Source organism: Myxocyprinus asiaticus, chromosome 12, assembly GCF_019703515.2.
Source record: "Myxocyprinus asiaticus isolate MX2 ecotype Aquarium Trade chromosome 12, UBuf_Myxa_2, whole genome shotgun sequence".
NCBI classification, from domain to species: domain Eukaryota; kingdom Metazoa; phylum Chordata; class Actinopteri; order Cypriniformes; family Catostomidae; genus Myxocyprinus; species Myxocyprinus asiaticus.
The window spans coordinates 39,438,370-39,454,270 of NC_059355.1; the positions used below are offsets into that span (position 1 = coordinate 39,438,370).

The 15,901-nt window shown below is 36.1% G+C and overlaps 1 protein-coding gene across 1 annotated transcript; it reads right to left on the reverse strand.

Annotated features, from left to right (window-relative positions):
• Positions 1-11,219: 11,219 nt before the first annotated feature.
• Positions 11,220-13,564, reverse strand: avpr2b.1 (arginine vasopressin receptor 2b, tandem duplicate, 1). The gene is made up of 2 exons (XM_051712311.1): positions 12,597-13,564; positions 11,220-12,357 (listed from the first exon to the last, which is right to left on the reverse strand). Exons 1-2 carry the CDS (start codon positions 13,462-13,464, stop codon positions 12,149-12,151), a joined length of 1,077 nt encoding a protein of 358 aa, XP_051568271.1. The 5' UTR covers positions 13,465-13,564; the 3' UTR covers positions 11,220-12,148.
• Positions 13,565-15,901: the final 2,337 nt, after the last annotated feature.

Below are 15,901 nucleotides of genomic sequence, written 5' to 3' on the forward strand. Positions count from 1 at the left end.
CCACTCAACAAATTCAAAATAATGTCTACATAGTGCCCCAAAAAACGGGGCCACTATGTTTGATTGCTCATGTCTTAAAAATGCATAAAGGCGTAAATAAATAAAAATATATAAAAAAAATAATAAATAAAAATTAAATGTGGCAACATGGTGAAAGAGAAACACCTGAGCTTGCTGCAATTGAAAACTAAGCTAAACAAGTTATTTATTTATTTGTAGCAAGTTGTTGCTCACGATGACATCACAGTGACGTCATTTTGTTGTTTACAAAAAGTCGTAGAAGTACGCCAAAAATTGTTCAAACGCCTTTATGCATTTTTAAGATATGTCAAGTCAAGTCACATTTATTTGTATAGCGTTTTTCACAACAGGCTTTGTTTCAAAGCAGCTGTACATTAAATTGTGCTATAACAGAAATTGAATGAATATAATGCCAATATTAGTTATTTATGTTTAGAACTGTTAGTGGATAAAATTAGTAAATTAAGTAAGTGTTGTGGGTCAATGATTAAACAAAATGATTTTGTTTTAACTGTAAGTTTTAGTGTTAAAGTCCTTGAAGTCATTCCGAATTAACTGAGGAAAAACACGTAGATGCATTGTCCTTTGATTTTGGCCGATAAAGGATTTTGTTTGTGGTTCATTTTCATTTTCTATGTAGTTTAACAGAGTAGTGTCCCTCCTTTGACCAAGTTGATATAGGTATCATTCAGTGAGGAGCATCGCAGTCCGCTGGAATCTTATGGCAGGTAATTTTGGTGAACTCCATACTGAGCCCATGCTTCAGACAGAGGCTCATGAAGAATCCCATGTCTTTGAGTTTACATCAGTTCATCCTCTGTGAAGTCTGGCTGGCACATGCTGCAGTTGATCATCATCACTCAGCAACATAGTGGGAATCGGACATCAAGCAAGACCGGAGATGGAACTGGCAGGCTCTGGTAACCTTGGGATATAATCCCGAGGTTTAGACAGGGAAAGAAATAGAATAAAATTAGCGTAGATGCCATTCAATTTAAAGCAGAGTTAAAGAATAAGATAAATGTTTTCGGTTCCGGCAGACCAACAGTAACTAAATCAGCATAGCAATGAATTGAGGGATAAATTAGTCTTTAGTCCAAACTTAAACTGAGAGAGTGTATCTGAGTTCCAAACACTGCTAGGAAGACTATTCCATAGTTAAGGAGCCAAATATGAAAATGATCTCCCTCCTTTTGTGGATTTTGATATTTTTTTGTTTGTTTTTGTTTTTTGGGCCACCCTGTATATTTTCTCCTTGTACATTGTCACGCATTTACATTTACGCACACATACACATTTAATGTTTTAAAATGTATTCCACTTTGCATGCATTAAACTATTTTTAGACTAAAGTATTTAGATGACAGTAATTAATTACTACTTTATCAGATTCCAACATTCCAACAATTATTGTACATATAGTCACATGGATAAACACTTTCATATTGAACAATAACTTTTTTAGTTTTCTCAACTTTTCATCTGTTTACAGTATAAAGGTCACTTCACATCACTTTTAGTTTTATCAACTTTTCATTTTTACACTGGAACAATTTTCCTTACCCAGAAACAATATAGAGTAGGTTTTGTTAATATAATACAGGCCTAAGTCTCTGTGGAAAAGAAAAGAAAAGAAAAACAACACATTACCACATTGCTAGGCAGAGTGAGGGCTGCTGTGCTTCACAGCAATTTGACAAATGTTCTCAGACTATTTACTTTGTTGTGTAGCCTTTCATTCACATGCTGTAAATGGACGTGACAAGCAAGGAAGAATGTCAAAAAAAAATGAGTTCCCTTAGAGAATTTGTTCTAATCATTGATGAGGTTGGTTGGGTTATTTATTCCAATAATCCCTTACTTTTGAACAGAGAAATATCTTTTTTTCACCAAAAATGAAAATTCTGTCATCATTTCTTCACCTTTATGTTGACTAAAACCCATATGACTTTCTTCCACAAAAAGAGACGTTAGGCAGAATGTTAGGAACTGACAGTCTCAGTCACCATTCTCTTTCCTTGCATCTTTTTCCTGACATTGACTGACTGACTGACTGACTGACTGACTGACAGATGAAAGAAAGAAAGAAAGAAAGAAAGAAAGAAAGAAAGAAAGATATATGGGTTTCGCAAAATATGAGGGTGTGGAAAAGATTATATATTTTTCAAACTGTCCCTTCAAGGTATTCACAATAATAAACTAGCAACAGCAGGCAGTGGAGAGATAATTTGGCCATCAAAACCTAAGATGAATTGATCAGATGCGATGGATAAGTGGTGGCACATCTACACGTATAGCTCAGTTGTATCAGTTATAGGGGGTGTAACGGTTTGCTGTAAAAAAACAAACGGTTCGCCAACCACGGTTCGGTAAGCATTTGCTCTGTGGTTCATCTCTAGTTTAAAAACGCATCTGGATCATACAGTTTGGCGAAGAAAATAAAGTGGCAAATAGATATGCGCAGTTGTAACCTCCGCTAATGCACCTGTATGGCTCTGTACATGGACACACTCCACCTGTATTTCACGTGGGTCAACTTTGTACAGAGAGAAGCTGTCCTATTAACTGTTAGTATGTTAAATCAGCTGATGACATTACTGTTCTGCACACGTTAGTTGGCAAAATGGCAAGCGGAGAAAACAAGCCGCAATAGAGAAGCCCTTGCATTTAAGTCTCCTGTCTGGGAACTTTTTCTTTATGCAGTCCATTACAACAGCGATGGTCAAAAAACCTTTTCAAAACAGGCACTGTTTGCAGACATTGCTCAACACAAGTGCTGTATACTGGTAATACATCGATGTTTGATTAGCTATTTACGCTGACACCACCTGAGTATATATAGCGCGCAGTGCGCACAGAGCCGCAGGTGAGCCCGAAACTACACACAGACACACTCCCTTCCGTCTTTAAGCGGGCACTCGGTACTAGTTCGGACAGACATGAAACAAGAACTAAAGCGCTTGGGGTGTTCATAGCCATAGTTATGTTGCCCTTACCCCCTTACTCCGTTGATGAAGATGTGGGATTTCCGCGTATGATTAAAATACTCGTGTCGCGTTACGACATCCATTCTCGTATTCATTTTAATAGCAAGTTTATTTCTTCTATAGTGATGTAAAGATTCTGAATGTTGAATATACACTGAGTTGAGTTTGAAATGCAGTTTATGTTGATGCATGTAGCATAATAATGCAGGTGTTAAGGTAAAATATTGATTTAGTATTTAGAGAAAGTGTTTGTTTGTTTTTTAAGTTAAGGACCCTAACGAAAATTAACCATGGTTTTACTATAGTAATATTGTAGTAACCATGACTGTAATAACAAGGACTGTTGTCACCATGGTTTTCTTAGCAGAAATCATGGTTTTGATAGAATTAACCATGGTTTTCAGTAGTAATACTGTAGTAGCTATATAGTAACCATGGTTTTACTATAGTTATATTGTAGTAGCCATGACTGAAGTAACAATGACTGCTGTCAACATTGTTTTCTTGGTAGAAATCATAGATTTGATACAATTAACCATTGTTTTACAACAGTAATACTGTAGTTTCCATATAGTAACCTTGATTTTACTATAGTATTGTAACCATGACAGTAACCATGTTAATTTTGTGGTTACTATGATTTTACTACAAATACAATGGTTAAACTATGGTTGCTGTTGTAAAACCATGGTGATTTGTAGTGAGGGCAAATCTCTTGAAGTGTCTGTTACCAAATAGAATATTTTTACTTTGGATTTGGCAGTAATATTTGTTTTTCCCCCTGAACATAACAAATAGTGAACCGTACTGAAACCGTGACCCTAAAGCCATGATACAAACTGAACCGTGAGAAATTTGAACAGTTACACCCCTATGAGTATCAAACTGAAATTCATGGGGGTTTTCTATGAATCACAAGCACATATATACTCATATTGATATACATATATATATCTATATAAACACAAATGCATGCATATACTTGAAGGACACATGTACCTAATCTTCTCACCAATCTTGTCACAAGTACACACAGTTGCACACAGTCCTCTTGAATTGATCTCACACTGTGTGAACTGCAATTGCAGTGTTTGACTGTTTATGTAAGATACATCAGAAAAGATCCCAGTTTCTGCTTTTATTGTCTGTCATAATAGGACGCTTGCTATAATTTCCATCTGCACAAAAGCTATTTTGAAGCCATTTTCCCTGACCACACCTCAACACAAAGTGAACATGCTTATAAACAAAAGGTACTGTATTCCTCAGTCACAACTGTACCTATTTCGGTAACACTTTACATTAATGTTCCCTTTGTTAAGAGTTTATAAAGGGTTTCATTAATAACTATTATGTCATGAACAAATGCATTAAATCACTGATCATGCAACTGTCATGCTATTCCTGCCAAGTAGTGAGCATTTTAATTTGTTTGTTATAAATGCTTAAGAAATACTCTTTATCCATTAAAAAACATAAAAATACTTAATTCATGATTTATGTCACAAGGTAGTGAGATTACAGGAGGGATCAGGTCATTTTTTTCATAGTCTGCTTTGTGTTTATATTTATCACTGTAATGTTACTTGTGTTGCACTTTACTTGTCATGTTGAAGTCAAAAGAATGGTGCTAGTCCAAGTAGTGTCCCAATTTACCCAGTCCTAGTTCCCTAAAATCCTCTACAAAAGCACTTTTCAGGTCTTCTCATTTGCAGCTTATATCATATAATAAAGCCTGATGACCATGAAATCATATAGACCTTAATGTACATAGGTTTCTATATTGGCTTCTCCTTAATAAATTCTTCATATTTGTATTTATAGTACATTTTCATATGTTAATAATGTTTAATAACTGTTATTAAGCATTTATAACATGTGAGGTAAAATGGCTCACTATTTGGCAGGTATTGCAGAAGTCACACTTTTTATGCATGTCATTATAACAACACATCAATGATTTATAATGCATTTGTAAATGACTTTTTAGTCACTGAACCCCTTAAAGGGATCATTAATGTAAAGTGTTACCCCCATTTTTTACCGCAGCAGCCCCACTGAGTCCCAACCTATTTCTGTAATTATAATTTAACTAATAATTTTAATACTAAAACTAAACTAATTTTTTAATAATGATAACACCAATAATCACAGGTATCTAAGTTAACAAAGAGCTTGACACAACGCTGTCAGACTTAAATTAGTGTTGATGTTGTTTTATAAATAAAACATTGTTTATGGGTGAGTATTCACATAACAAAACAACTCTGAACATTGAACATGAATCAGATTACTGTATTTTACTGTATTACTGTATTTTTTTTAGATTGGTTTGCACATTGGAATGACTTGATTTTCAAACCTTCCATAAATGCCTGTCCTCAAGATTTTCTATAAAACCACAAGGGAAGACCATTTTGTAATGCCTGGTCATGTCCAAACATATGTCAGTATATATATGTAAACTGATACAATGTTTATACTACCAGAGGAGTGATAATAATTGGATCAGTAAATGCAATTATTCCACCAGAGTAATAACAGGTGCATTTTGTATATAACACTGTCAACAACATTTCAATGTTTTCCTATAATAAACTAGGTATTGTACTGCATTACGCAACTTCCAAAGGAACCACTTGTGTTAGAGAGTATACATTTTAGACATATTCTTAAATGTTGTGTTAACTGTTTTTGCTGGATGGACTTCAAAAAAGCTGGTAAATAAAAAAACAGTTTCCTTTCAAACACATCAAGTAACGGTACAGGCTTGCATCTCCAATGTCCCAGTTTAATAACAAAGAGCACCACTATTCCCTGAGTCAATGAAAGAGCAAAAGAGAAGGCTTAATGTAGTTTATTTAGATGTGACTGGGGCTTTATGAGTTACTGGTAGTGAGCCTATGTGATAAAGAAAGATTGTCGGAAAGTCTGAATAAATGTCTTTATGCAACAAAAACATTGTGTGTTCACATTAGTAAGTACTTAATAATTATTAAGTGATCCTAAATAACAATGTTCACGGTCACAATATTGAATTAACAACAGTGAAACAATGGATCAGACATTAGTTTTAGTGGTAACACTTTACAATAAGGTTGTATTCATTAACTTTAGTTAACTACATTAGTTAACATGTACTAACAATGAACAATACATTTGCAGCACTTATCAATCTTTTTCATATTTATTTCAACATACAGTATACTAATGCATTCTTAAAATTGAAAGTTGTAAATATTAACATTAGTTAATAAACAATCATTGTTAGTTCATGATACCTAATGCATTTGCTAATGTTAACAAACAGAGCCTTATAGTAAAGTCTTACCGTTTCAGTATTATCTTATCACACTACCTACCTGGCCAATGTTGACAAAAGTGTATTTGTCGTAAGGGGATTTTAATACCATCCTTATGTACTAAAGGAATATTTCTGCTTGAATACAAGTTAAGCTCTATAGAGAACAACAATCTGGTTCCAGAAATAAAAATTGACTGATGTCAAAAGAATGGTTCTAGTCAGAGAAAGATCAACCAATCAGACAATCTCAGCCAAATAGCCTGACAGCAACCACCCACTTCCATGAAGCACTGTGAATGATGCAAACGAGTTGATCTCATAGTTCATTTATGTGGTTTTATTTAGAAAAGAATTATGGTACGAGTACAATTTACTGCATGCCACAAATGCTGTCAGTAGAACTTAACTTGTGTTTACCCTGCAATTTTCTTTTAGGTATACATGTAACTCGTGTAACTCATTATGCAAATTCATACGGTATTGTCCAATAGTAAACATCGATATTGAGGAAATATTTAGAAAAATATCACATCAAAAGGTTTATTGATCAAACCAAAGGAAATATTTCCTCACATTCTCATCCTACAGCAGGCATAAAAGCCCAGAGACACAATTCTTGAGTCGTGGAGAGATATATTGAAAACAGTTAAGATTGTCCTGCTACATGCTGCTTTCTTATAAATACTAAATAGATTCTCCATTTTGTAGCCTAGTTGGTTATTCCTTCTATACAGGGCCTTCGCTGGCCAAATGGATGCGCTTGGCTATGCATACCTCCCCAATCGTCAGACGGGGGGGGGGGGATTGGGGTGGTGTAGCAATCATCAGACCAGAGGGGGGCGAGGCATGGTGAAATCTTCTGTGTTCTGCGACTGCTACCAGGTTCTTGAATAATGTATAACGTACGAGTAAGGACAGCCAGTGGAGTTTATGGTGCCCTCCTAGCAAGGCCATTTCAGACAATTCTGGCACCCTAGGCAAGATCCCTACTGGTGCCCCTGTCAGAGGGTGGGAGTGAGGGGGATGTTTGGGGTGTGTGGCAGCGGCCTCCTCTTTAACGCCTCCTCCTCCTCTTTGGTGCCCTAGCGGCCACCTAGTTCGCCTTTGCTTAGAAACGGCCCTGCCCTAGGGTAAGATGGTGTCACCCTATAGAGTTGGTGTCTAAAGTCAGTGGACCAGCGCAGAAAGTTAACAGAGCACTCTCCTAAACCACATAGTGTGTTTCTTTACAGACAGGGTTAGGGTTAGGTTCCTCATAGTTTATTCTTTCACATTGATGGTTTGGAAAAGATAGGCTGTCTTGCTTCTTGAAAATCAAACACATTATTGGGTTTTCATGTACTGTATGTTCCACCTACAGTCTCGTTTGCTGCATTATGAGTTGAAATTGAATTTGCTCTTTACAATGTCACACAAAACCACATTAAACTGACATGATTTGGAGGATTCTTTCAGTGTACATAAAAAACAAGGCTGCTACTGCTAGGAGAACAGCTTCATTGACATATGTATTAAATTGACAGATGTATGCTGAAAGGAAAGATGAATGTGTTTCCCCATATCTATTAAGGTTTCCATCTGAGCCATCAAGTAGTGAGATTCCAAGGAATAATTACAGTCCTTGCAATATGGTGTAGGCCTCAGTTTTTCGAATATGCATCCGTTACTAAGACATTTTTCATTTCTAATCTCCTAATCTCTTGACCTAGAAGCTACTTTCAAGAACATGCCTGCCATCAGATTGGCTATTAGAACCCTTTTCATGTTTGATGTAAATGTCACTGAAAATATGGTATGAATAGGGCAAGAAATGAAAAGTGATTTTGAAGTGTGCCATGGTTCATATGCACAGCATTAATATCAAGAATTTAGATTAAAGTATCTAACGTCAGAAAATAACATATTCTTCTCTAAAAATTTACCACTTCAATAGATCAACCAATGTATGCGTTGTCTGGCATATGCTTACTATTATATACCAGGAACCATAAACATTTATCATGTTCTATAACACTGTAAAAAATGTAATGTCTTCTACGCTAATATTATTTTGTTTGTTTCCCTGTCTCAACCTCAGGATTCATATCTCGAGGTTACCAGAACCGGCCAATCCACCCCCGTTCCTGCTTGGTGTCGGACTCCACTGCTATGTGTCTCTGAGTGATGATGACTAAACGCAGCTGGTGCCAGCCAGACATCACTTCAGTCTATTACGATGGACATCAGGGGATGAACTGATGCCAACTTCAACCATAAGACATGGGATAATTCATATGCTACTGCCTGAACTTTGGATTTAGGATAGACCTCAGTGAAATTACCTGTTGGTTGAACTGCGATGCACCTCACTGATCTCTGCCTGCATCACCTTGGCCTAATGATGGACTACATTCTTAAAATGGAATACACTGACTTTCAATTATTTGCCAACAAAAGCCTTCACCGGCCAACTAACAAAGGACAATGGATCTATGTGAATTTCTGCAGTTAATCCAGGATGGACTTCAAAGACATTAGTCATTAATCTTACAGTTCATACAAAATCTTTGTATAAACACTGGCCCTTAACACTTCCTTAGTTTATTCATCTTAAACAATGACCTGCACTGCACATAAATAAGTAATATTGGCATTATATTCATGATGTTAGTCAGAGGGGAACTGGCCCCCACAGTGAGCCTGGTTTCTCACAAGGTTATTTTTCTCCATTAACCAACATCTTATGGAGTTTTGTGTTCCTTGCCACAGTCGCCTTTGGCTTGCTCACAGGGGTTCTATATACAATTATGATTTAATTATTTATATTTAAACACAATTTACATAGATATTTATATAGATATTACAGTTTCATTTTCTGTTAATGCACAATTTTCTGTAAAGCTGTTTTGAAATGATGTGTGTTGTGAAAAGCGCTATACAAATAAAAATGACTTGAATATTTAATACTTTTCTAAATAGCACTCAAACCTCAACAGCAGTCAAAGGCAAAGTCTCATATCACATCAGTTCAAAATATAGCTCTAATGCAAAGGAAAATGAAAACTCCTCTTGATTTATTCTTTTTAATTGTTGTTCCCTGCCGCATGTTCTCATTTCCTATAATTTGAAATGCTTTCAAATCTCACTAATCTCTGACTGCATACTGGAAATTGCTGTGAAAATAATGCTTTATACATTTTAACTTTTGCATTTGTCATTATTTTCATAATTCTAATCAAAGGAATAGTTCACCCACAAAAATGAAAATTCTCTCATCATTTACTCACCGTCATACCATCCCAGATGTGTGTGATTTTCTTTCTTCTGCTGAACACTTCTTCAACAACTTTGAAGCTCCAAAAGCACAGAAGGGCAGCATAGAAGATATACATACAACTCAAATGGTTAAATCCATGTCTTCTGAACCTATATGATAAGTGTTGGTGAGAAACAGATCAATATATAAGTCCTTTTTACTATCAATCTCCACTTTCACTTTCACATTCTTCTTTTGTTTTTGGAAATTCACATTCTTCGTGCATATCGCCACCTACTGGGCAGGGAGTAAATTTAGTAAAATTTATAGTAAAATGACTTAAACATTGATCTGTTTCTCACCGATCATATCGCTTCAGAAGATATGGATTTAACCACCAGAGTAATATGGACTACTTTTATGCTCCTTTTATGTGGGTTTTAGAGCTTTAGAGCAAGATTTTGGCACCCATTCACTTGCACTGTATGGAACTACAGAGCTGAAATATTCTTCTAAAAATATAATTAGTGTTCTGCAAAAGAAAGAAAGTCATACACACATGGGATAGCATGAGGGAGAGTAAATGATGAGAGAATTTAAATTTTTGGGTAAACTATCCCTTTATCTATTTAACAACTTTTTTATGACTAAAACGAATATCTTTTGGATAATTTCAGGGTGCAATCTCTTGAGGTCCCTCTCACATTACAATTTGTCTTTTAGTACCCCTGGCACAGTTTGGCAAATATCAACTATCTTCAAGACCTTTAAAGAAAAAGTTTTGTAAAATACTTGTGAACTATAAAACTAAAATGATAAATAATGATAGTCCTTATGTTTTGTGGATATCCTCTTTACAAGCGCTGGAGCAGCCTACTGTTGCCATAGTTACCTCCTGTATAGTTATCATGTGCTATAGTTATCTTGTGTTGATTTGTGTCTTTTTGGCACCAAGTGAAAATGCACACTCCGACATGTAGGCTAATCTTTTGATCTTTAACTGAAAGATTCCTTATGTAATATCTACAATTAAAACTCTTTATTTAAATTCCCTATGGGTTCAAGCCTCTTCTGGGGGAAAAAAGTATAGCCACAAGAAGACATTAACAGTATGCATGGAAACATGACTTTAGAGTGATAAAATCACTTACTAACCTTTTCTTTTTAAAGTTATAGCCAATTTTATAACTTCATTGCCATGATGATGTAATGTCAACAAACCCTAAAATTACTGTAAAAATGAAGATTTAAACAACTTTACAGCTCAAATACATGAGTTTTAACAGAAGAATTAATGCTTTTATAAGATTATATGCTTCACATTTCTGCCTTTAAACCCTCCAAAAATTGGCCACATTCACTTCCATTGTAAGTGCCTCACTGTAACCCAGATTTTTGCTTTTTTAAAGACAACAAAGGACAAGTTGAAATAAATGTTTGTGGTAATCAACATTATGCCACAAATGCTGTCAATTGGGCTTAACTTGTATTGAACCTGGAATATTCCTTTAAAGAGTGAAAAAAAAAGAAAGTCTCTGTCACACTGATCTCTTTTGCCTTACTTTTTTTTTTTTTCAATTATTTATTTTTTATAACTTTTTGTTAGTCTTGTCTCTCACCTGGGTTACACAAGGGTCCATGTTACAAACTGAACTACAAAAACCTACCTTCATGTACTATTTTGTCCTTTTTATTCTTTGTGAACACAAAACAGATCACTGAGGTTAATAATGGTGATGCCTGAAGTCATTTACTGTCCTTGGCTTCTAAAAGGCATGATTTTGTATTTGTACACTTTATTGGAATTATTTCAATGCCAAATTGAGCAGTATATCACAGCACTTCATTGACACAAAACACAAAGAAACATTGAGCAAGTACAAGCATTTTCAATTTCAACACTACAATCCCACCAAATTATATAGTATCCCTGTAACAATACAATAAGGTTGAACATTAGTTAACATGAACTTACAATGAACAATACTTTTTCAGCTCTAATTAATCTCTGTTAATGTAAATGTCAACATTTTTACCCAAAAATACCACCCTTTCACTTATGGGACAGTTATTGAAAAATGTTTGATTTAATGACCTTAAAACTGAAAATGATTAATAAGTTTTTGTCTCAAAAGAAATGTTAATTTCAGGGATTTTCATTAGCCACATAAATTTGCAACATTTAAAAACAAAATAAAAATGAGATCAAATTGCCTCAAAATCAATCTTTAGACACCACACACACAAAGATCTCATGGAACAGGAAAACGTTCCAGTGTATAGTGAGTGACATACAGGTATTTAGTACAGTACTGTGGTAGTTTTTGTTGTTATTTAGGGTTTTGGGAGAAGATAAAATCAATGGAGCCTTTTACCCCGTTGTAGGCCCACCCTATTTCTTTTTACACAAATTAGGTTGTTCCATCAATATTCAATAAAAAGACATTTATTTATTAATTCAATCTTGATGCACTTTGTGACCAGAAAAAAAGCTACATATGCTTAAGGTGTGCCTTTAGAAAAATAGTAGCTTAATGCCATAAAAACACTCCAATGGTACAATGGTACTTATTGGTACTTTTTGTTAGTGTTCTTTCTTTTTCACCGTATTTCACTGGGGTTTTTGTAGCTCATATACAGGGAGCTGACCATTGTGGCTTCCTCAGTCACCGACTCCTTCATATCGGCGTTCTCCGTGCTCAGCAAACCTGCCAACCGTTTGGGAAACTTCACGGTGAAAAGAAGGTAAATGCAAGGATTGACACAGCTGTTCAGACTTGCCAGCAACATGAGGATAGTAAAAGTCGTGGCTGAAATATAAAAATATATAGGTTACAAGAAATTACATTTGATCACGTTTAAAAAGAAATAGCAAACAATAGATAAACTTTCCACTGATTGACAGGCGCCTGACCGTGCGCGAGACGTAACAACAACTGTACACGTACAAACTGAGAGGTGCAAAATATACAGAACACCCAGGGCAAATACAAGTAACTAGTAGAACTAAACTATCGTGTATATGAGAAACCGAAAGACCGTCTCTTACTCTCAGTTGGAGCTTTGGCGTCCCAAACAGACCACAGCTGCACGGTGAAAAACGGAGCCCAGCAGACGGTGTAGGCGAGCACGATCACCACTGTCATCTTCACGGTCTTAGTCCGAGATTTTGAGACCGACACGACGCTGCTTGCGCTGGAGGAAAGCGGATGCGAGTTCTCATCTCCTCCCTGCTGCTGCGTCTTCATGAACAGGTTGATCTGTAGCGCGCGGCATATGCGCACCTGGCACACCATCACGGTTATGATCGGCAGAACAAATACGACCAGCGTCGTCCATGTCACGTACGCTTTAAGTCCCCAAGGCTGAACGAACTGTGCCCAGCAGTCGTAGACACCCGGAGCGATTTGAACTCTGGAGAAAATCAAGATTTGCGGGAGGCTGAGGATGAGGGACACAGTCCACGCGACGCACACGGGGAGGTTCCAGCGCGTGCGCCTTCTCTGGAAAGTCACCATGGGCTTGCAGATCGCCTGGTAGCGGTCTACGGTCATCACAACTATCATGTAGGTGGAGGCGAACATGCCGACCACCTGGAAATACTTGACCAGACGGCATACCAGGTCAGGGCCCAGAAAACGGTCCGTTATGTCCCAGATTAGCTGGGGACACACCTGGAAGAAGGCGACCGCCAGGTCCGCTAGGCAGAGATGACTGACAAAGACGCGCATGCGAGTCATCTGTTGTCGTCTCCTCCATAAAACCAGCAGCAATCCGAAGTTTAGAGCTGCAGCGCACAGGAATATGACACTCAGAAGCGCGATCTCCACTTGCGCCAAGCGCTCGTCTCGGGCTTCATCTACTGTCGCTTCCATCTCCAAAGTTGCATTGCTTAAATTGAATCTGAAGAAAGACATTTTCAAATTGCGCTAGCTCACGAAATCTTGTAGGCATTTCAAGTTCAAGTTCAGTGAGGATCAAATGGAACAGAACTCACAGTATTTACGCCTCTGCGCATCTTTGGTATGTGTCATGCTAAGTGGAGACCGGAGGTTTTTATGTGTGAGTTTGGAGGAAGGAAGGTGGAGCTATCATTCAAGACCACTCTTGAACTCCAAAAAGGGCATTGAGGCTACAGAGGGACAATGTTCCATTTGACAGACAGTCTCTTACGATCTGAAAAGTACAAGATTGCATTCTGGAATTTGGATGTTTCTGTATTAGGCAACAAATTCTTTCTAAACAAAGGCCTATAAATATATGTGACGGTTAAAAGACACAATTGAGCATTTCTTCAACTTCAGGCAATTTCATGTCCTAGACTAGAGGTTGATTTTTATTAATATATATATATATTATTTTTATTTTTTTATGAAGGTCACATTACAACTCACTTAGAAACTTTTTACGATGCCTTCATTTATTTTTGATACTTTAAAAATGGCTTTTATGTATAGATTTATTTCTTGTATCAGGTTCAACTATGAAAATCTATTATAAAAACAGAAATTAGTATATGTTTAAAACTATGATAAAATAGTGAGAAAAAAAATTAAACATTTCAATATTTATTGAAAATATTAAGATCTTTAGAAGAATATTTCAGCTCTGTAGGTCCTTACAAAGCAAGAGAATGGGTGCCAAAATGTTGACGTTCCAAAAAAGCAAATAAGGGCAGCATAAAAGTAACCCGTACAACTCCAGTGTTTTAATCCATATCTTCAGAAGTGATATGATAGGTGTGGGTGAGAAACAGATCAATATTTATTTATTTATTTTTTATTTATTTATTTTTTGCTTGAAATTATTCTCCCTGCCCAGTAGGGGGCGATATGCATGAAAAATGTAAATCACCAAAAACTGAAAGTGGAGGTTTCCTGAGCAGGGAGGAGAATTTATAGTGAAATAGGACTTAAATATTGATCTGTTTCTCACCCACACCTATCACATCGCTTCTTAAGACATTGATTTAACTACTGGAGTCTTATGGATTACTTTTGTGCTGACTGATTCAATTTTTAGATCCTAACAATTCTGGCACCTATTCACTTCCATTGTATGGACCAAAAGAGCAGAGAAATTATTCTAAAAATCTTCATTTGAGTTCAGCAGATGAAAGAATGGCATAAGGGTGAGTAAATTATGAGATCATTTTCATTTTTGGGTGAACTATTCCTTTAATAATGTTCTTTTTCAAAAGTTACTATACTTGTTAACCAAGTCGATAAAAGTGTCAGTGAAAAGCATGCTTGCAATGAAATATGAGAGTTACAAAAAGTAAACATCACATGTGAGCATAATGGTTTTATTGGGTGCCATTTCCAATCAAGCTGTAATTTTGCCAAATTATGAAATTTTTTGAAAATATTATTTACATTTATTTAAATGTTAGCTATGAAATTAGCCTTAGCCAGCAAAAAGGAGTTGGCTATTTTAATTTAAAAAAAAAACTTAAATATAATTCCCATCGTCAACATTTCCACACAGATTCTATTTCTAGAGTTCTATTTAACACAATACATAATTTGAGATGCAGCACAAATGACACTGTATTGGGAATAGTAATGATTTCCAAAAAAAAATAAAAAAACAAAAAAAAAAGACAATGACAAATCTCCTGTGATGCATGTACATACATTGTTAGTGAACAAATTAAATAGTGAGAATGTGAAAATGTTTTTAACTACACTTCACTTTCTTGAAGTTTACAGTGCTAAAAGGAGTCGATGTTGATAATATAGCAATTCTGCCGCAGATCTATGACATCTCAGATCATTACCTCGTCTCTTGTATGCTGTACTTAACTAATGTCACCTGTGCCACGTTATCGATCAGGTAGAACTATTCTTTTGACCATGAAAAATAGCTTCACTAATAAGCTTCCTGATCGGTCTTAAATACTCAGTATGCCAAAAAGTTCAGAAAATATTGATAGTCTTTTCTAACACTAACACTTTTCTGTCGCCCCCATCAATTAAAGAAAGTTAAAGAGAAAAGCTTCGCAACATGGTACAATGATCACACTCATGTTCTCAGTAGAGCAGTTTGAAAAACAGAGCACAAGTGGAAGACTGCAAAATCTGAGGTATTTCAAGGTGCATGGAAGGATAGTGTCTCGAGCTACAGACAGGCTGTAAACGCTGCCAGGTGTGCAAATTTGAGCAAACTCATTGAAAATAACCACAACAATCCAAGGTGTTTATTCAGCACCATGGCTAAATGCACAAGTAACAAAGCTTTGACTGAACCAGATATTCGATCGCAGCACAGTTGTAATGACTTTATGAATTTCTTCACTGACAAAATTAAAACCATTGGAAACAAGGTATTAAATTGCAATTATGCAACTGTCTG